Genomic DNA, 22,533 nt, shown 5'->3' on the forward strand with positions numbered 1-22,533 from the left:
GCTGCAACAGAGGCTAATAATTTTTTATCATAGGTGTTCCCCATTGGTGGGTTGAGAGGAGGAGTTACTGAGAGGGGGGGTGGGTCAGATGTGATCGGAAATTTGGGTGCAGGTCTGAATTCATCGATCAGTGAGGAAACTAGAGGATTACCCATCAGCTGTAGCCTCCCCAGCCTTTCCCCCCCTGTAGCCTAAGCATGGTCTGATGACTCATGATGTAAATTTGTCATTGCTTTAAAACTGTCAGTCAACACAACTGCATATTTACACACACACACACACACAAAGTGCACTAATGTTTACAGGTCTGTTTGGTCACTTAAGTTAGTCTCCTACATCTACAAGCTATTAGCAGTTGCAAAAGCTGGACAAGCTGGTGTGTTTCAATTATTTATCGGTGACTTTTAGCTTTAGGCTGATTTCAGCCATTTATTATGTGCACAGTGCACTTAGTTATAACTTTTACTGCCGTTGGCGTATTCTTTCAACAATAGTTACAGCGACGAATTTCAATAGTTTAGTAGTTATTTTGAGTTTCCGTTTGTTTACCAACAACTTGAGGCTGACTGTTTCAGCTCCTCTGCCGTCCTGCTGCCGTCCTGCTGCCACCGTCATCCATATTTATTTGGATATTTGTTTGTCAAAGTAGCTGTGCTAACCATGCTAACGTTTAGCTTCTCCATCGATTCCATACAGACCTGCCCCTAGCAACAGAAGTATAACCCTGGCAACAGAAGTATATCCTTGGCAACAGAAGTGTGCCTCTTGGGCACTACTACCCTTGGATTTGACTCGCAGGCACACACAGCCATGAAATGTTAAACTTGGCAGAGAAAAGTTCACATACTGTATGGCTGTGTTTAAAATCAGAAGGCAGGGGGAAAAATACAATTATTGCGCAGCGGGAATCGATCATGTTTGCTGTCAAAGAAAGATGTTCCTAATAAATGTGTAGTCAGGGGTTTGGGTCCACTATCACTGTATTGGCAGAGACTGACAAGGTGTTTTGGATTAGTGAGTGAAAAAACCCTAAGACAAATCTAAAGTCAAATATAATTTATTTTTTTTAATCTTTCTGTGAATTTTCATACTGTCAGAACCACTGTGTGAGACCAAAGTCGTTATGATCCTGACGGTTGCCATAAGAGGGTAGCCGAGCTCCATGTTTCGTAGACGGTATAATTAGCGTTTGATATTTAGCCTCCTTCCACTTTCTTAAAGCCATGTGCAGGAGATGCAGTCTGTGAACGGCAGCCTCTGCCGGGAGATGGAGGGAAAGCGCCGCTCTGTTGTTCCTCTCCGGGCCCCGATTTCAGCACCAGCTCGGTGCGGACAGCTCCCGCGGAGTGATGACTGGCTGGACAGGAGGAATGAGAGAAGGAGGGAAAACAGATTCATGTGGGGATGTGGAGATGTGGAGATGAGAAGATGAGGGAGGGGCGGGGGATGAGGGGGTCTCCCAGAGGAAATAATGCCTTTCAATATTTGCCCTGCAGGCATTCCTACTGTTTTAGATTCCTGCTTTACTGCGGGCCACTGGATAGAAACACAGACCGCACCAATCAATTAACCCACATAACAAACCAGGGCTGTGGAGAAATAAAAGTCAGTTCAGTCAGGTGAAGACAGGAGTAGCCTATCTCTACTGATCATACACATGTGTTGTCAATGAATAATCACCCGCCTTTTAATTTACCTTCAGTGTTTTCATTGGCTAAAAGCTTTCTTTTTGTATCACTACTGATGTCACCCCCTCCTTTTCTTGCAGGAACGCTGTTGACGGAAACAAGAAGCTGTTCGCGATCTATGACACAAGGTAGGAAATGTCACAACAACAACAATAACACATCAATTATTACGGAGGGTGTCCAACTGTGTGTGTGCGCGTGTGTCACACGCACGCGGTCTCAATTATCCTCGGAATTCCTGACGTCGACTTCAATATTTTTCGACCTCAATAATTGATAGTAGAGCCCCTTGTTTTAGATAAGGAAAAGAACCCATTATAGACGATTAACAGGCTAATCAATCACGAGCATCGATTAATGGGTTGATAAATGCAGCCTGTTCCTTCACTGGCTACATACTGGTTCAGGTCCCGCCATTTTTGTAGGAAACACAGGGGAAGGGGATTGGCGCAGATGGTGTGAGGAGCACTGTAAAAAATGTCCATTTTAACAAGCCAATTATTTATTTATTTATGTATTTATTTATTTATTTATTTATTAGGGCCCGAGCGGCGACTGCAAGTCGCCCGGCGAAAGCCCTATTGTAATTGCTCTGTTTATTATTATTCTTTCTTTCTTTCATTCTTTTTCTCTCAAAAGGATCGCATTTTTGGAGGCTTCAACATGCCCCAAAACGCGTAAATTTTGGCATGCACATCAGGACTGGCGAAAAATTTGATATTTTAAAGTCGTTGGAAATGGGCGTGGCCAAATGGCTAAATAGCGCCCCCTAGAAAATTTCAAAACATCAGCCCCGCCTTTGTGTGTCACCTAGACGAATGAAATTTAATGAGTTTATAGAACATGGCAAGACACACAAAAAAGCCTCTTAATGTCATGGTGAAATCACAACAGGAAGTCGGCCATTTTGATTTGAATTTTTGACCTGTTTGATCTAACTTCTCCTACAGATTTTGTCCGATTGACTTCAAATTGGCTAGAGACCACCGAGATGCCACTCTGATCAAAAGTTGTGCTCCGCAGGTCTCTAGGTCAAAGGGCGTGGCTTCTGGGGCCTTGAGGATTTTGGCGACTTTTCGTTTCCTCGCCATTTCACCTTCGAACAGCTCTAACGCCCACATACTTTATCCGATCAACTTCAAACTTGCTGGACATAATGTTGGCTCCACCCTGAACGTCCCGATATATTAATTTCCTACGTCACTCATAGCGCCCCCTGGTGGTAACAGGAAGTGGCCAGGTTTTACCTTAACGTGTACTGATGCCACATAGTTGACCCCATCAACTTCATTCCACTTCTAAAACATGCAGACTAAGGTGGTGAAGCTCCATCATGAACGCTGTGAAGCTACGAGTAATGGCGTCCGTGTGGCGACGCGGCGACCATTCCTCGCCATTAAAATACGTTTGCCTTTATGATGGCTTTAATGAACTCGTATCAACATGAAAATTGGTACAGAGGTCCAGGGTCACGACCTCAACGTCTCCATATGCTCATAGGCGATCTCACTCATGTTGCCCCCTAGTGGAAACAGGAAGTGGCATATTTTACATCAACATTGTCCGATTTCCTCCAAACTTCACATGTGTGATGAGGGACTGACCCTGAACACACCTGCACGCATCCCATTACTGCCCCCTAGTGGACGAACCATTAACTGCTCATAACTCCCTCATGCTTTGTCCGATTCACTCCAAACTTCACATGAGTGATGAGGGGCCGCCCCTGAACGCACCCACCTACAACTGCTTAGCGCCACCTGGTGGATGAACAAAACATTGCAGCCCCGACATGCCTCAGGCCCCGCGGTCGCATGTGTGAGCGAGGGCCCGTCATCGCCGCTTGCGGCTTTAATTTGTATTATTATTGTTATTATTATTATTTTCAATCATTTGAATTAAAACAAAGGCACTGTGGAAAATGAGACCTACATGGAGGCAAAATCACCAGCAAATAATTAACTAAATGATTAATTACTCAGCCCTATAATTTACTCTGTGGTTTGGAGGGGAACTTTTTACAATTTGAGAAATTGGCTTTGGTTCCATTAGATCTACTTTGAACAGGACTGAGACTATGATAACCTCCGCAACATTACCAATTAAAATAGTCTAATTAAATGACACACACTACTGAGTTGCTTGTAGGTTTTAATTTTTTTTATCCATCTTTTGTGAGTTGCATAACTTATTGAAAATAAATGCAGACGTTTGCTGGATGACCCTTTAAACCTCCTCATACCCTACTAATACACAGCAAGGATGAAAAATAAGTTTATAACTGTTCAATAACCCTAAAGTATATTCTAGAGGAGGAAAATCAAAACCCTGCATGTCCAGACTATGCTGCAGCTACTGGTGGGTATTTTTTACAGTGTGTGAGTGTTGGGATTCGTCGCTCATTTGAACAAGCCGAGTGCCTTCACCGCCACCAGCAGCAGCAGCAGCAGCAGCAGCAGCAGCATCCCCGCTCATCAATATGCGCTCCAGCTCCTGAATGTAACAGCCTCTCACACAGTCAGAGACGCTAAAGAAAAGCGGAGCCCAGTGTTTGATGCCAGGGAGGCGATGTCAGCCCATATTTCATATCTGACTCCATCCGACGCGAGCCGCTGACTTTTTTCCCACCCCTTCACTCGACTTTCTCCTTTTGGGCAATCAATGGATTTACTCTGATCTGAAGAGCGAGTGGAACCGTCTGTTGATTGGAGGGGGGTTGCTCTCTGCTGTAAACAACCAAAAGAAGAGAGAAAAAGAATAATATTTATAGAAACTAAGAAAAGGGTGATGTTTGGTTTGCAAAGGGTTCGTCAATTTCGCGTCTTTTCCGCACTGGTTGTCGGTTCAATTGTGTGTTGCGCGAAAAGGTGAGTGCTTTTGTCGGGTTTTTTTTTTTTTTTGACAAGTCAAGGTTATTGGCCGGACTGATTGGTGCACGAGTCAAGGTGATGTTTCCCCTCTTATCATTTCAGCGTCAATGAACCGGGCAACATGTCTTTCGTGAAGGAGACGGTGGATAAACTACTGAAGGGTTATGATATCCGACTGAGACCAGACTTTGGAGGTAGGTGCCGTATTTCCCCCCACATTTAATCCTCCTTCACGCCGCAGGCAGCGCAGCTTTATTTTTGGCGCCATTCACAGTGTTGTGGTCAGGTGTAGAGGTGTGGGCCTATATACATATTCTGCTGTTTAACCTCTTCCAGGGGCCCCTGTTGCAGTCGGGATGAGCATAGACGTGGCGAGCATAGACATGGTGTCAGAAGTCAACATGGTGAGTGAATTTACATCCCATAAATGCTTGTTTCTCTGTGTTTACTCAACCATAATGCATGCAGTCCTGTCTCTGTCTCTGTGCTGATATACACAATGTGTGCTGGCATTCATACAACATGATTTCAGAGCTTACTTGCTAGTAGGAAGTGCTGATGTAAATCCAGTTTTTTCCCCCTCTGAAGCCATTATGTGATGCTGAGATGGATGGGCTGGGTTTCCTGTAAGCAATAAAACATCTTTATCTCACTCACACTGCCAGCACAGGGTTACCATACGTACACACAATGCTCAGCCTGGGTGCAAAAAATAAACATAATACAGCCTCCAGCTCCTGTTACCAACAATGCTGATCCTCAGACAGCAAGCACCGACTTACTTAGTGGATAATTAAAGCTGGAGCACTGGTTTTACGGTCAGTACAGTCCACATATAATGCATATAAAACTAAAGAAAGAACATGTACTGTTCTGTTAATGCTGGACTCTGTGAATCGACAGCCAGGAGAAACCTTAGCTCTCAAGTTGCTCTGCTTGTTAACCTCTGGAGCTGCAGTTAACAGAGTTTCAGGAGTGTCCACCCAGGAGGCCCTCTGAGCAGGCAGCTATCAGGGAACTCTGATTGGATTTGCTAATTCATGAGCCGGATGCTGCTCGCCCCGGCGTTGACACGTGTTCGCACACGCAGGAAAGTAACTTCAGGCTATTGTATCTTAAAATACCAGCCAACGATGACCCAAATTGCACTGGAAACAAGTGACACTGTCTCGCCCCAATGGCTACAATTTCCGTCCTTTTGCAGGAAAAATGTGACGTTTAAGACTCCGGCCCCAGTCTGAATGGAGGACGTTGCTTGTAATTGGTCTGAATCCAGGCTTTGAAGCCCATAAGCCGCAAACTCTGATCCCAGACCAACACCTCTGCTCTTTCACAGGCCATTGATTGTGTAGGTGTAACCATTACGACTTTTATTAGACACGCCGGCTGCTGAAAGCCACCAAAACAATGTGTCCATGAGGAGTCGACTTCAGGTCAGTCAGGGATGCAGCAGTTCACACCTCGACCATCCACTCAGGCTTCATCACAGTGCATAGAACATCATTTCACACATATAATGCCTGGTCCTTATTACATGTGTGGTAGGTGGTAGATGGTGGGTGGTGGGTGGGCGGGTGTTGATCAATACTAATGACTCAATGATTACTTCACCAGGTGACTCCTGGCTTTAAAAAAACAGACTTTCCAGAGAGTGCTTTGAGACAAATGTGCTGTTGCTGCGTAGTAGATGCTGTGAAGTAGCAACATTTGGTTTGTGCAAAGACGTATTATATCTTCCTAGCATACCTAATGTCATTTTTGTTGAATCATTAATTCACAACATTACCTTATTACTGTACAGTTTCTCAAATCTTCTGCTTTAAAAAAAAGAAAAGAATATCCTACAAGAGGAAAGTAATAGTACGTCCTTCATCCAACTTTTCCTCTTTCCAATTTAGAAACTTTAAAGTAGGAATATTGTAAATACAATTTAATTCAATAGAAAGTGCTTCAAAGATAATAAGCAACAGAAACTCAGATGAAACCATGTTGTCCTTCATATTCATCCAGTTGCTAATGTTTCTAATGTAGGAGTTTGTCAAGAGCCTTTAGCAAGAGATGGCAGCTTTAACTAATGTAGCGGTCAAATTAAGGCCAACCCAGCAAAAAGTATTAAAATGAACATCTGATGTTTCAACAGGATCAGAATTGTCTTTTCCTATTCCTCCAGTACCTTAACTGCAGCACTACTTGGCCTTCTTTTCAAGCCTTAACCAAGTGCTGTCAGTTCCTCGACATAACAGTGTAAAGTGTTCATCATGCTTAAATTGTCATGAGGAAATGCAGGAAAGAAAATCAGCTGGAATATAGTCAGTTATCATCACTGTGTAGATGTGCTCTGGGTTTTTATTCTGAGACTTGGCGGATACATTTGTGAATGTTTCCTCACATCAAGTGGCATTACATTTGTCTCAAAGTCATTTGCTGTCGTATATGAAAGTAATAGTGGCCTTAGGGTTTAAGGCGTTGTGTCATTATGGGACTTGAAATCCATGGGAGAGACTAACTGCCTTTAGTTTGCATGGAGTTCAGTGATACAAGGTGAAAGAGTGAAGCATGTTAGGAATAATACAACAATTATTGCTCTAGTTAGTCTAGCTGACCCTATATGATCCATGCTGAAAGCCTTGTTTGACAAAAGTCCAGTGGTTCACATTAGGACAGACACAGAGCAGGTGAAGGCAGCTGATCAACCAGGAAGTCAGACAGCTGGGATCACACTTGAACTGATAATTAATGAGGTTTATTTGTCTTTGCCACCAGTGCACTGAGGGACTGCACATGTGTGTCTGTGTATCTGCGCTTGTTAGATGGATCATTTCTGGGTGTCATCCAGCGCTGAGGCCAAAACAAGACTGGTCAAGCTGTTTGTTCGCGCACCAGTGTTTGACATTTAGTGGATCCTTTTTATCCAACACTGGGAACCGTCTGCGTTTTCTTTTTCTTTTTCTTTTTTCTTTTTAGCATGGGGGTTGCTCCAGAGGGAAATGGATAATGAGCGCTTTTGTCCTGACAGTGACAGTGCCATGCTTCATCCATTCAGCGCCACCAAACAGCACAGCCCAGATAAATGCTGCTCTCTCTGTTTCTTTTAGCACAGAATACAATTTCCAAGTTGTTTGGCAGCATTCTGCGTTAATTTCAGTAACATTTCAGTGACTAAATCCACTCAATGGGCTGGTGGAGTAGTTTTACGTAAAAGTTAAGGACTGCTTGTTATGCTAAAACGAGGCTTGTATTTTACTCTGCAGATAAAGAAAGAAACAGCATTGGGCTAAAGACATACACAGGTTAATTAGCGGTTATTAGGAACTGTGCACAAGAGGTGGAAGGGGAGGTTTGTGTATTTTTCTTTCAGTTGCACGCAGTTCATTCTCTCCCTGAATTTATATTTCAGGTTCCCTCTGTGGAATTAATAGAATAAAAGGAAGCTAATGAAGCTAATGAACTTCATGATGATTTCCCACCCAAAATATGATTTGGGTACAGTCCATAAATACCTATACCCTGCAAAGTAGATCTGTGTTTGATATTTTCTGCCTCACACTATGAGCTTTCCTGACTTCTATACTTACCTTCACTCTGGTTTTACTCGATGTGGTTTAGAAGTTCATTTCATCAATCCATGCCTGAGCTGAAGGTGGTCTTTGCAGCTCTATTATCTCGGGGAATTTCACTGGACATAACACTCGCGCAGATCAAGAGACTTAGAAAATAAAGTGAAGAAGAGAAAGATAAGGTCTAAAGATTTATCGAATGGCTGAAGAACCTGAAGAGAATAGAGCAGAGAAAGTGAAAGATCGAAGATATTTGAAATCCAGGGGAAAGGAAGGTGTAAGGAAGAGGAGGAGGTGGTTGAAGGAGATTGAAACACCCCGTTAGGTTGCGAGACAGCGAGTGTAGGAGCATCTGTCTTGTCCTAGAACCCACCTGGCAGGGCAGGTCGACTAAGTCAGTTTCTGCCGCTGCGACTCGTCACAGGGCGCAAGCTCCTGCACCAGCAGATGCTAAAGCGTCTGAGAAAGGCACACTAATTACCTCTGAGGTTTGTTTGTAGTGCACCAGGGGCCTCCGCTGATGAGAAACACATACGAGGACAAGATCAGAACAAGGCAAAATAGATTACTTGCCTACTTGGAAAGTAGTTGTACACTACATAATGAATGGATCCCCTGAATATGTGTAACTTGTTAGTGTTGTTTTGGAATAATAATAATAATAATAATCAGAGACAGGAGGTTTTTTTGTTTTAGTTTTAGAAAATTGCTTTTATAGAAGGTTCAGAGGTTGAAGGTGAGTGGAGTGCTTGTCTGCATTTGCAGTGTTTTGAAATAGTGTTTTGAAGGAACTTTAAGTGGAAAACAAGGCCACTGTGTGTAGGTGTGTTTTCATTATTACAACCTTTGCTTGCAGAAATGGACATGGCATGATTCTTTGTTGCAGTAAGAGCACTTTTCCCAGGGCATTATCTGTGCCTCGCGAAGATCATCATAATATTTTTTGAGAAATGAAATGATACAGGTAGAGCCACTCACACAGGGGAAATGGTCAGAGCTGCACTGTCAGTGTAACAGGTTGAACAAGCTAGTCATCCATACACCCACAGCTGTGTGTGGGTGTTAGAAATGAAAAGAAAAAAAAACATTCTGTCATTATGGAGAGTTGAAAAGATCTCTCTCTCTCTCCAAATGTTCCTGCAGCCTGGTTTTGGTTTTTTATTTTAGCTATAGCTTCTCTTTGATTTTCTTTGCCTTAACCCGTGTGTTTCTATATCTCAGGTAATTTACATGTATATATGCATGTAGATGACATAAGGGTGAGTTTATGAGGCGTTAAGGTTAGAAACCTTTCAAATGCACCACCTGATCTGAACCCCTCTGTGCCATAATCGCCAACAACATCCAAAACCTGCATTAAATAATTCTTGGAATCAGAAATTGCCAATGCACTAACTATGGCACCCTAATTATCTTATATAGGTCTTCCAGCTATGAAAAGAAGAGAATATCTTTCCTCTGCACTCTCCGTGTGGCTTAATATACCCCCATGTCTTTTATCCAGCATCCGGCTTCCTGCCTGATGGAATGTAATTGGCCTCGGGAGAGAGCATGCTGTAGGATCAAGTGATGATCACTCAGATTTAGAATAAGCAGAGCGGGCACTTCCTGGTTTGGAGTGCCAACCCACTGGTAGGATGCATCATTTCAGAGATAGGGGTTTCCCATTCTACTGCTTCTAACTCTACACCCCATTCATGACATCAGTCCAGCACTGCATCTGCACCTTTAAGGCACTGCGCGTGTTGACCTGGGGAATGTTCAAACTCACAGCCACCGGCTTCATTTCTTTTCTCGCCGCAACTCAAAACAGCCTTTATGCTCGGGCAAATAAAAATGGACAGGTAAACTATGAACTGGATTTATGATAGGAGTTATTGCAAAGGTCATCAGTCACCGGGCTGACAGTCTGATTCTACCTTCTGTAATAGATACAGCAGATATATGAGGTTTGAGAAGACCCCTGCAGAAATGGAATTGAGGAACACTACACCCTTTTCTTTTCTTATTGATTTGAGTAATATAAAGGTCAAGAGAAATCAAGCCTGACTGTACTATTGATAAGATTTTCTTTTGAGAATTGTATGCCTTTATTACAGACCAGATAGATGACAGGACATAGTGTACAGTGTAGAGCACAGAGAAAAGGGAAAGAAGTACATTCATGGCTGGAACCGTACACCCCAAGGCCACCTCCATCATTTTCAGGATGTTCATGTAATTCCTATGAATATAATAATGGCTTTTATACTCTACTGGACTAGAATTGCAGTGTTAGTGACTAGTGGTGCCCAGCTCTGGGGTCTGGACCCCCCAAGGGTTGTTATTATGCAAGAGCATCTTCATACCCTTATACAAGGTTTGCTTCTAAGTCGAATTCATCCAACTCTCATTACTGCACAGAATATCATTGTTTTAACTTAATGAACACCACCTGCTCATGAGGAAAAAGGAGATTGTGTCGTTTCATCATTAGCATAAATTATCTTCCTAAATTCCCACAAAAGCTTTTGCTTCATTCACAAAATGAACAAAAACTAAATAATTTGACACATTGGAGCTTCAGCTCATGCTGTTGTTAGTAAGGTAGGAGTGGTGTGAGGGAAACCATCACAGCAGCACTTTGCATTGACAGAAATAAAGTGTGAATGGATCTGATATGAAGTTAGATGCAAAAAAAGCCCTGCTTAAGAACAAAGCATAGCAATTAGAAAATTGTAGATGTGAGACAACTACAACAGATTCTCTTCTGCTCAGGCAAGTGGTTTTTGCATGAAGCCGTCTGTCTGTTTGTGAGCGTCACCGACCGAGCCAGAGCATTTAATCACCTCGTCCTTTTCTTTTTGAGGACTGGGTTAGATGATACCTAATCTCTGCTGAAAACCTGTTTCACCCCTGAGTGCTGCCTTCTTTGACGGCATCTGTTATTTAAGCATATGACACACTTTTGGGACCTCATTTAATAAGAAACAGCCCACATTCACAGTGTGTACTTGCACAAAAAAAGAAAAAAGAAAAACCCATAAGTGACAGCCAATGGAAAAAACTGTGAAAATACCGTCCAACATGGCAGATTTCATCAATTTATAAGAGACCAGAGAATCAGTTTTTCATCAGGGGAGAGAAGAGTGTGAGAAAGACTGTGTACTCTTATGTGTACTGCAATGTCGCCGTGGCTCTCTCTGAGAAAATGTTCTGTTTGTACATTCACCAGTGGTTGGACCGTGTCTTTTTTGCCCTCTTTTCCTTGTTATGAGGCAATACATCATAACATATTAGACAGCGTGGAAATTATCCTATATATTGAAGGCCAACACTCATTGAATGGGAAAAGCCCAATTCAATCACCTCCCTGTGTTTGCTCTCAATAAGGGACAGTGCTATTTTTACCTTTCTATAGCAGCAGAAGGAGGGGGAATAGGGACTCGTTGAGGGATTCCCCCGCACTGCGGTGATATATGCCTCAGGGCCGTCCCGGGGGAACGCTCCAAAATTACATTAAAGTGACTCAAATTGCCTTCCTGAACGTGGGGTTCATATGGAGTACACGGTGATTACATATCATATCATCGTTTTTCTCCCCAGCACAGGAATGTGAAGTTAAGTCGAGGGGAGGGGGGCTTGCCGTGGTCATTTATTTTTCATGTTGCTGTTGAGCAGGGTCGGCTTTGATATGTTGTCAGATGTAATGAGGATGATTCTTTATTTTTCAGCTCATTAACACGTTTCCTGCTCAGTCGTGGCGTGCATGTGGCCGTGGGAGCTGGTGGTCCAGTCGCAGCCTGCGCTCAGGACAGAGAGCGTGTGCCGTGTGACGAACAATGTTAGCAGGACGTTTCCTAGATTGCGGTGGTATCACGACACAGCAGTCAGTGTGAGAGAGAGATTAAATTGAATGTGGGTCACTTCACAGCCAAAACTCTGCTTATCTGAGTTCTCACACACCCTGAGTAAAAGTGCATATCCAGTGGAGTTAATTGAATAATTGAGGCTTCAACCGGTCACTGTCATTATCTCGCCTAAAAACATATGCTAATAGCCAAACAGCAGGACCTACTGGGAATTCATGTGTTGTGGGAAAAGGGAGGTTTATCAATAATTCATAATCCATAGTCCTAGTTCACAGAAAATCTCAGCCCACCTCCCTAAAAAAAAAAAGAAAAAAAAAAAGTTACCAGGGCAGGTAGTGCAAAGCTGCACTCAGCCTCATCTGAAATTCATTTTGATTGTCTCCATGCAAGATTGATGAGGAATCCTTGGCTGCGTGTTTGTACAGGCTACATGGTTAATTTAAATAATTTATGTCTTCTGTGTGTGTATGTGTGTGTGGGTGTGCGATGTAGCCGCTCACTGCGCTGCCCACCTGCTGACATGAGGATGAAGAGATGGAAACACATACCTGAAGCGATACCTCAAGGGTAAAGGGGGGAAGGAGGAAGAGGAGCGATGCGATAAGGGTCAAAACAAGGCTGTGTGAAAGAGACATTAGTCACTTCAAGGGTTTGATGGAGGGTAAAGTTACAGTGGAAATGGGAGGGGGGGGGGGGAGTCTACAGTACTCATTCATACAGCAAATTTAATTTCCACCACATGCTGTGATCAATCCACATTGACCGCTTTAATGGGACTATGACTGATAACACTTATTGGCCTTTATGTCACAAAATCCTAGAAACTGACAAGGATTTATTTTCTAATCACTTAAAGGAACAGTGGAAAGGTTAAGTCCATGTTATTGCCAGTAGACTATCAGCTTCACTGCGCCAGTGCAGGCTGCCAATGCAAGTTATTAAAAGGGAGAAGATCAATCTTTGTAACAGGAAGTTGTTAGTGTTTTTTTACTCAAGGAACCCCATGTAGAAACAGGAACAACATATTCATCCACCAGATCTGTATAGAGGCCAATTATTGAATCAGAGAAAGTACTGTAGTCCCTGCTTCGTCATTGCTGGATTAAAGTGGAACCTCACTGAAGTCTGTTTACAGGCGTTGGGAAATGCTACTGCATATGTATGAACCTGTGTTTCATCTGTGTGAAATCTAATAACCAGCCTCAGTGACGTCTGTTGATTCAGTTTCAGGTGTGGTGAGAAATAAGAATCAAGAGTTTACTTTGCTTTTCTTTGTCTAATATGATGGAAAACTGATTATATTTTAGTTTTATTCTGTTACCCAGACAAAACAAGATATTGGAGGATGTCAGGTTGCACTATTTTCCAGCATTTTATGGACAAAAAAATGTAAATTTTGTCAAATGAAGAAGGGCTGATTGTCAAGAAACAACATAGGACTGTGCCTTTAATTTGAGCAGGTTTCATTTGAAATTACTCATTGATTACTCTGACATAGGTGTACTTATCATTCATGGGTTAAATAGCCAGTGGGATATAAGCCCATTATTTTCAGGAAACACATCTGCCGCAGATACCTCTAGGGCTGGCCACTAACATTCTTTTTCATTATTGATGGATCTGTTGATTATTGTTCGATCTATTGACGACATGTTTAATTTTTTAGATAAATAGCAAACTGTGAACAATGGTCCTTTGCAGTTTCCCTGAACTCATGGTGACATAAAGAGATGAACTGCATGGAGATGCAGTAGGTAATGATGTAATTTTTAGCAATATATATATATATATACTATATATACCATTCCTTATTAGGAGGAATGCTGAGGAATGCTGAACCACACAACCAGAGCCGTCCAATGTTGCAGATACTAACCAGACCATGCCTTTACCACTGTACATTTATGGCTCAGTGCCAATGAGCTTTTCCTTCTCATGCTGTGTGACCAATCTGTATCCTGTGCTGACTAAGATCCACCCTGTTCAAGTCTCTGTGTGCTAACCAAACCCGGAAACCATTATAATGGAGAGAGGTTATAGTATTAGTAAAAAATAAATTAAAGGAACAATTGAGTTTCCGTCGATTGCCTGCATTTGCATAGCTTTATTTAATTCTATTCTTTAGTCAACCACATGAAAATACGAAACCTCAAGTGGTTCTGGATGCATTAGTAACAGTGTTGAGAGCATGAATGGGCGTGCTGAGAAACAAATAACTATTTCAGTTACATAACACACATGAGTCTTTTTGGAAAAAGCCACGCTTATTGCGGCGGCGGCTGCTTTAATCTTTATTTTTATTCCTGTTTGGTGTGCACCTGAGAGCTGCAAAGCACCAACGGACATGTGCGCCTTTGCCAGTGCCAGCTTGGTGTGGGCTGGTTTCATTTCAACGCCACAGCGGGCAGAGGGGAGATCATGGCATTGCCCCGAGAGGGGGAGAGAGAGAGAGAGAGAGAGAGAGTGGTGCAGACAGACTGAGAGAAAAACAGAAATAGAGGAGGGAGACTGTTAGCTTGGGTAAGTGGATTATGTGCTGTGGAGGAAGGAGGGAGAGGTTCTGTCCTCTATCTCCGCTGCTGCTCCTGCTTTGGTCAAAAACTACTTGAATTGAGGCGAAACAAAAACACCAGTTGTGTCCTATTTTCTTACTTACACAACTCAACTAAAAATGTCTGAATATACTGAATTAGTAGCGTCCTCATGGCCGGACTTCTTGCCAATGCTTATTTGGCTCAGGTGCCAGATGGCGAGGGGTTGGCTACAAGGAATATCAGAGTCTTACATGGGCAGTTTCATATTTGCAAACAATTTACTGAGTTAAAAGAAAACCAGTTATTAACTCAGACCTGAAGCCCATTTATATCTGTTTTTCCTTCAAAATTAAAAGAGCTAATACTGTTCAGAGTGCGTTTACAGGAATGGGCAAGAGATTTTGTAAGCTCTGGTATACTGCAGTGCAGCCTTTGAGATTCAGTCTTTTTGATTTTGATTGCGTTTGGGAAATGGGGAAATACCTATTTAGACTAACAAATTGAGTTTAATCTCAGAAGATAGCACAATAAAGTTACTTTAAGCACACGTTTCCGTTCTGGTCCCCTATGCAGAGAAAATAACTGAGCAGTACAAACAACTGCAGCTTAGCCTTCAACAACACCACTGCATAAACAGATAAACACAGCCATTGGAGTAGAGTTGACAATAAATTCCTGTAATTTGAAAGGAACAAAGAGTCCTGCTAAACCCAAGAGCCAGCCTGTTTGAATTAAATGAAAGGTAACATGTGTTTAAAAAGCTTTTGGGCACTGTTACTGTTAAACTCTGGGACTTTATGAATCACTGTGCTTGTACTGGGACTATACTACCAAGGGAGAGAATTATGTTGATACATTGAGGGAAATTTTGTATGAAATTTTTCCACTGAAGCTGCAGCGACATGAGTCAGCCTGCCCACACGTCGCCGTACAATGGCACATAACTGTATGGGCTACTGTATTCCTGAAGGGAGGGCAAAGGCACTTGTGAGGATTTGGCTGCGGCATGTGAACCAGTTGGCCCACTCTGCCTTTAGCTTGTAGGATGCTGTGTCATGTCATAAAAATATTAGGAGAACCAACAGTGGGGAATGGAGAGAACAAATATGATCTCAGCTTTTCATGTTTGCTTTTGAGGTCCGCAGCAGCTTGTTCAAACTCGTCTGCTCCAGTAAAGCAATTACAATAGAAGACTTGACTTGTTCTCATTGAGCTACCGCCTGCTGGGAATCGACTTGATCCTTTTCCTCTGTTTGCATCCACAGGACTACACGCTGACCATGTATTTCCAGCAGTACTGGAGGGACAAGCGTTTAGCCTACGTAGGAATCCCTCTCAACTTGACCCTGGACAACAGGGTGGCCGACCAGCTCTGGGTCCCCGACACCTACTTCCTCAACGACAAGAAGTCTTTCGTCCACGGGGTCACGGTGAAAAACCGCATGATCCGTCTCCACCCCGACGGGACCGTTCTCTACGGCCTCAGGTACAGTCTACTTTGTGTCCCACTATGTTTGTTCAGAGGTCTTGTGTGTTTTTTCCTGTAGAGCTACATTTCAAAATCAGTGTCTCATTTTGATTTTTAGCCCAAATATAGCCCAGAATTAAAAATATCTTGAGATGACATACCATTATATAGTTAAAGCTGGCCTGTGGAGTTTATACATATAAAACAATGTCCGTTACATTGCAGCCACTGCCAAACGACTTATTAGGATGATCATTGAACGCATCTCCACCACACAACAGTCCCTGGTTTACCCAGGAGCGCAATTGCCTCTGAGGAGCGACTTTCCCGCGCTGTCGCACAGGGAATTACGCATGCAACGCAACACGTTCGGATTTGACGTAGGGTTTAGAGCGCTGGTAAACAGAAGAGAAGAAGAACATGTTATCTTATTTTTGTCTAGTCTGATATGCAGCCGGTGGAAGCACTGACACTGCAGCCACCGGAGCGGAGGAGACCCGACGGCGGATTCGTCCCGCCCCCCTCCCCCCCGACACGCACCGCACCGTAACTGGAGAGATCCGCCCGGTGAGCGCGTTCAGAGTCGACCACCGTACCCCCCCTCTCGCTGACCTCCGCGGTCCTGGACCGCACAGGTACCAGGAGACCAAGACCCCCTGTCATGTCGGTCCTCCGCCCTCTCTGATCCGCCGCAAGTTGCAAGAGCCCCGCGGAGCCCAGTCTCTCCCTCCTCTCCCACACTTCAGCACCTGTCCTGGGCTACAGCTTGGCTCGCTCCAACGTCCTTTACTTTTGAAGTAGCTATAACTAATAATAATGCAACGTATAGCCTAACTATACACGTGTATGAGTGATCAGAACAGTAAATTGTTTACACTACTTTTAAAAGGAGTAAAGTCATTTACGAGGAGCGAGCCGAGCCGAGCCGACACGGTGCAGCCCAGGACAGGTGCTGAAGTGTGTATGAGAGGAGGACAGACCGGGCAGGAGCAACCAGCCCAGAGGCGTCTCGTCAGTCCTCGGCCGTCTTTAATGTCCCGAGACACCTCTTTCAATCCGTAAGGTTATTTGTTTGTGTTTAGGGAGGCTATATTTGCTTAGAATATTTTTTGGCAACCAGAAAAGCAATGTTTGACCCGGCGTGGCGACGCCATCACACTCGCTCGCAAAAAAAAAAAGACAAGAAAAAAGGAAAGAAAAAACGCACTTACACACATTTTGGAGGAGGGAAGCGCGTCACAGCATCATTTTTATTAAATCATAGTTTTCTCTAAATTAAGACAGTGTGCGGGACTATTTTTCACCCAGCCCCCCCAAAATGTAGGCCTATGTATAAAAATATGAAAATAAATTAGATATCGTTTAGGGATTTTTTTTTTTTTTTTTACTAAACGTTTACAGTTTCATTCCGTGTAAACGTTTACACATGTATAAGGTCACACCCCTAAATAAATGCCAAAGCTGAATGACCACAACTTTTTTTTCTCTTCCTACTTCGCCAGTCACCTGGTTGCCTGGTTACCTGCACTTACCGTTCGGGGAGGGAGGGAGGGAGGGAAGGGGGGGGGGTTCAACGTCATCGAACGGCGCAGGCTGACTGTTGCAGTAGCCTACTCGAAAAAAAACACGGCTGATGGCTCGTAATGAGCAAAGCTCCACAGGGCAGCTTTAATGTTTCTCTTGGAAAATGGAAACACCATTCCAGAACCACAATGAATGGATTCTCGTGCATGTAATTTTAGTATATAAGGTCTGATCTGTTTCATTCCTCTGTCCCATTGAGCTTCATTGTTGCCCAGTAAACACACTGCTCAGCCACACTGAGATATGTTCCCTCATTACCATAAACTCAGTTCAGCTGTTCTATGCAACACTGTCTTGTTGCAGGAAATACCTTGTGTTAATTCGCCACTTAAAATAGTCCATGACCAATTTTTACAAATTAAACTTACATTTGTGGCTCATTTTGAAAAAATTGCATTATGGGGGTATTATTTTTTTTTGTGGAATTTGTTGACATTAAGAAAAGTATAGATTAGGGGGCGTCGCTTAGCGTAGTGGTTAGAGCGGTCTAACCTCGCTGCGGTCGGCCCCGGTTCAAGTCCCACGTCGGGCGCCATTTGCTGCATGTCATCCCCCCTCTCTCTGCCTCCCTGTTTCCTGTCTGTCTCAACTGTACTATCCATAAAGGCATAAATGTCCAAAAAGTATACTTAAAGCAGATATCATCGGCACGGCCGTTTCGGCTAATGCTGTGTTCAAGGCAGGCTTTTGAAACCGTAAGTTACAGCTTCAAGTCACAACTACGACTTGGTAGCGTTCCAGGTAACCCGTAGCTCGTGTTTTTACCGTCCTGTTGTCTGTGAAAGTTCCCTATAACGGCCACTCGTAACTTCCGACCCGTGAACTCGTACCAGATCGAACTGGTATGACTTCACAGGAAGGAAAAACACAAAGTACGAGTTTCCTTGAACGCACCATGAGTTAGCAGCCCCCGCCCTTGTCAGGCATCAATTGGTCCTCGTGCTACGTCACCACATTCACGCGCATCCCTTGGCTGCACACACAGCCCTTCATGCCGTTCTCTCCCCTCATTGGATAACACTTGTATCCCACAAGGAAAATGTTCTCCTCGGGTTACAGCAGAGCAGAGTGACGGAGAGACTCGTGTTTAGGCTGAAGTACTTCATGTAAGTGATTGCTGACGGAAAATAGGACTATTTAGGACTTATATTAACAAAAACATTCCACTGATATCTGCTTTAAAAAAAAAAAGAAAAGTATAGATTAGTAACAGTCAAATCCTTTATTAAAATAAAGTTAAAATTAGAATATTCAGAAAATTCAGTCCCAATGTAATCATTTACTGTCTGTGTCGGTAGGCTGTAGTTTCTGGGTCCTCACAACAAAATGAATGTCAGGGTCCAAAAACGTTTCCCAGTATCAGTTTAATTCTGTGTGTTTAAAGCTAAAACTATTAGAGCACCGCAGCAGCAGCCCGAGCTGAGAACTTGGCAGATCTCGGCTGCTGGCCTATGAGCAGCCAGAGGATTATGTGACATGCTCAAGGGCACCCCAGCACTGAAATTTTTATTTTTTTTTAAAAGAGGCAGGGAGCAGTCAGAGATCATTCATGAAAAACAAAGTATGTACAGGTTAGAAGGTGCATTAATGCAACGTGGAGCTTGCAGCTGTTGTTTGATATTTGTTTCATAAAGCCCTTGTTTTGAATTTCCATTGATCTTTTCGACAGGCAGGTTCAGAGGAGTTGGTGTGACCTATGAATATGGATGCATGCTTTGAATTATTAGAGTGCAAAGCAAAAAGTGTGTGTGTGTGTGTGTCTGCATGTGCTTGTGTTTCTGTCTGTCAGTGTTCATACTTTACAGTCATACAGCCATGCTTGATTATGCAAGTGGGGTTCATAGCACTTAGCCTTGTGGGCTACTTATAGACCTCTCATTGCTTTCAAGAGATCAAAGGCAGAGGGAGATGTGTGACGTGGTGTTTGTGATATGAGCTGTTACATAAATGTATGTCAGGTAAGACCCAGTAACATGCTGAATACAGATTCATATCAGAGCTTCACATTCACCTGTCTTGTTTATTGGAGCTGTAGCTGTTCCTTTTCTCTCGTCTTTAATGAAGAAAAAGAAAAAGACTGCCAATGCAGTGTGTATGAAACAACATTTCATTGTAAGTCAATCACCTCTGACATTATTCCGGAGGTTACCAGTATGTTTACATTTCACAGACCTGATGTGACGTTATTATCACTTTAGCCGTATAATAAAATCATCTAATGGGTTTCCATAGCCTCATCTGAGTCTTAACTGAATAAAGACATGTGGTGGCTTACTGCCAAGCAGCCGGCTTTTAATCAGGCCAGACTTAGCCTAAGTCATTTTGAATTTGCATTTCACTTTGCTGCTTATTTTAACTGTCTGATTATCAGCCGTTTGGGCTCATACATCTGATAAACAAAGGGATACCTCATCCTGACCTAGTTCAGTGGAGCAGACGCTCAAATGTGTTGCCCTGGCACTTTTATTTGCACGGAAGATTGTGGAATGGATGGTGGCCAGCTTTGGTGAAGAAGGCATAAAGAAGGGTTAAGTAAGGCTGCTTGTCTGTCAGGGATCAAGACAACAATTATGTATACAGTTACACAGTCCTCATTTTACCTGGGAGATGATGCCATAATCTTATTTCAAAATGACAATGCCAATAGTCTCCAGTAATATGAAGCTAACTGAGGAACTCTTTAAAGGCAAATGGACATTTAGTTTCCTTAGTCAAGCGCTAACACCTTAATGCTTTAATTGAATTGTATCACCACAGTCCTTTTTGTGTCGGTGTGAAGCCGCTTCCAAATCAAATGGGCCAGAAAACGGATAGGAACCCATTTCTTCCCCTCCCCCTTCCTATCTGTCTTCTTTTCAACACAATCTGCTGAAATCACATACAGTATCTAAAATATATTCTCTCTCGCTCCCCCTCTTTCCTCACATCTGTCGTCTTGTGCAGGATAACTACAACAGCGGCGTGTATGATGGATCTCAGGAGGTATCCCCTGGATGAACAGAACTGCACTCTGGAGATAGAGAGCTGTGAGTAGAAAGGCTGAACAGCTTCAGGGCCGACGTTCAGTCCACTGCGCAGGCTGAGAGCAAAAACCAACACGGCCTCATAAGTGAAATGTTAGAGTTTGAGTGAAACAGTATCAAAACCCCGGTTCATTTTTCTTTTGTGGAGTGTTGTAGCATTTCTTTTAAATCTGTACCAGATGGATGGGACATAAATCATCAACTCACCTTGGGTATTGTGTGGATTTAATACCGCACTTCTATAAAGACGGGGGACTCGCACAGATAACCCTGGTGACATCACAGGGGTTATTTTTGCTGGCTTGATAAAGCTCCCTCTTGGCCTCCGCGCAAGTCTATGGGAGATTGGCCCATTCATAAATTTACATCCATCATCCACTGTCCCTGGTAGATCTCTGGTTCTACTTGTATAGCATGTACTGTGACAACAGTATCTCAAAAGCACGTAGCAACAATAAAGCTGAAATAAACAGGAAAACATTGGCCTACATTCAGATTTTCAGAGTTATACAAAATAAAGGACACACAAATCCTTTTGGTTCTTATAGGTCAGTTATATATACAAGATTTTTTCTTGATATTTCTTGTATTGGCACAATATAAAAGAAAGAAATCCAAATGGTGAAGCAAGAGGAAATATGAGCTATTTTTGGCTTCTTCTGACATTGTTGTGAACTCAGATGAACCTACTTTTTAACTGACTTGCTTTTCAAAGCAACGTCTGGTTCTTGGAAACAACTTCAAACATGTTGTTTTTGTTGTTTTTTTCTTCCCAAATGACAGCGCAGTTGGACGATCAGCAACACTGCATATCTTGGTCTCCAGTGATGGTTAGACAGATGGTTACACCTTGGTGTATCTTGTGTGTGTGTGTGTTTCTTCTATGTGCAGATGGCTACACCACAGACGACATCGAGTTCTACTGGAAAGGAGGTGATACGGCTGTAACGGGGGTGACGCGGATCGAGTTGCCTCAGTTCTCCATTGTCGATTACAAGCTGGTGTCCAGGAACGTAGTCTTTTCCACAGGTAAATGCTGCACTGTACAGTAATGTGTTTTTCAAGGTTTGCGAACACATCTTTGCCAGAATTTGTGCTAAATGTCGACCTTCAGAGCCAAAATTGGGAAATGCTCCACCTCGGAATACGTCCTCCAATTTGCAGCAGCTGATGCAAGGACCTGTTCTTGACCGAAACACGCCGTAAAGTCTGTGATTTACAGAGCAAATAGTGTCGGCTCCCGACCCTGAGAGTGACACAGAGATTAATGGTCATTATTTTTGGTGGACGTTGACAAAACATAGCTGACGACCCTCAGGCAGTTCAGTCAATCAATACAATCAATCAGAGGGACAGTAGCAAGTTGATCTTAAAGGCGCTGGCAACTTGGTTTTCTTCATTAAATGTGACTATTGCTGTTGTGTAGTGGGGTGGGGCGTCTCATTTATAATTTATATACATTTTAACAGTGAGCTGGCACTTAGCTAATCTGCTTCATCAGGAGTGGTCCGATCAGATTTGATGGTGCTGGTAAGTCAAACCCAGTTTACATACCATACTGACTCCTTGTATCAAAGCACAGATGATACATTTCATAATAAATATATAAATCCAATGCCTTAAATACCTAAAAAACATAAAGCCAGCACTGATGTAACAGTTTTGATGTCCTGCAGCAAACCCAAGAGATCCTTCAAATCCAAAGATTATGCACTGATCAAAAATAAAACAGAAGAAAGAGGTGCACTCGGCTTGAACATCTCTCGTCATTAACTGGTGTTGTGAAAGACATCAATCAAGTGTTATTTATAGGTTCACAATGGCCGTTTTCTTTAGAGCATTTCATCTCTCATGGCAATTAATTAGAAGACGAGGCAACAGCTTCAGGCAATTCGTCAAGTTGCTGTACAAGGAAAACATTTGCAGTGTTGTGTTTCACGTTGTAATTAATCTGTGTT

The 22,533-nt window shown here is 43.0% G+C and overlaps 1 protein-coding gene across 8 annotated transcripts in view; it reads left to right on the top strand.

The window, feature by feature from the left end:
- LOC146990679 (gamma-aminobutyric acid receptor subunit beta-3-like) overlaps nt 1-22,533 on the top strand; it is a 58,716-nt gene that overhangs the window by 19,941 nt on the left and 16,242 nt on the right. For 4 of the 8 annotated variants that reach the window (XM_085797114.1, XM_085797105.1, XM_085797122.1 and 1 more), the window contains exons 2-7: nt 1,769-1,816; nt 4,661-4,752; nt 4,895-4,962; nt 15,766-15,986; nt 20,496-20,578; nt 21,467-21,604. In XM_085797114.1, coding sequence (XP_085653240.1) covers nt 1,769-1,816; nt 4,661-4,752; nt 4,895-4,962; nt 15,766-15,986; nt 20,496-20,578; nt 21,467-21,604 — 650 coding nt within the window. Of the gene's footprint in view, nt 1-1,768; nt 1,817-4,099; nt 4,556-4,660; nt 4,753-4,894; nt 4,963-15,765; nt 15,987-20,495; nt 20,579-21,466; nt 21,605-22,533 lie in introns of those variants that run through there. The other 4 variants (XM_085797131.1, XM_085797154.1, XM_085797139.1 and 1 more) reach the window with 3 other exon arrangements.

Source organism: Trachurus japonicus, chromosome 2, assembly GCF_045865225.1.
Source record: "Trachurus japonicus isolate A0001 chromosome 2, Traja_1.0".
NCBI classification, from domain to species: Eukaryota; Metazoa; Chordata; class Actinopteri; order Carangiformes; family Carangidae; genus Trachurus; species Trachurus japonicus.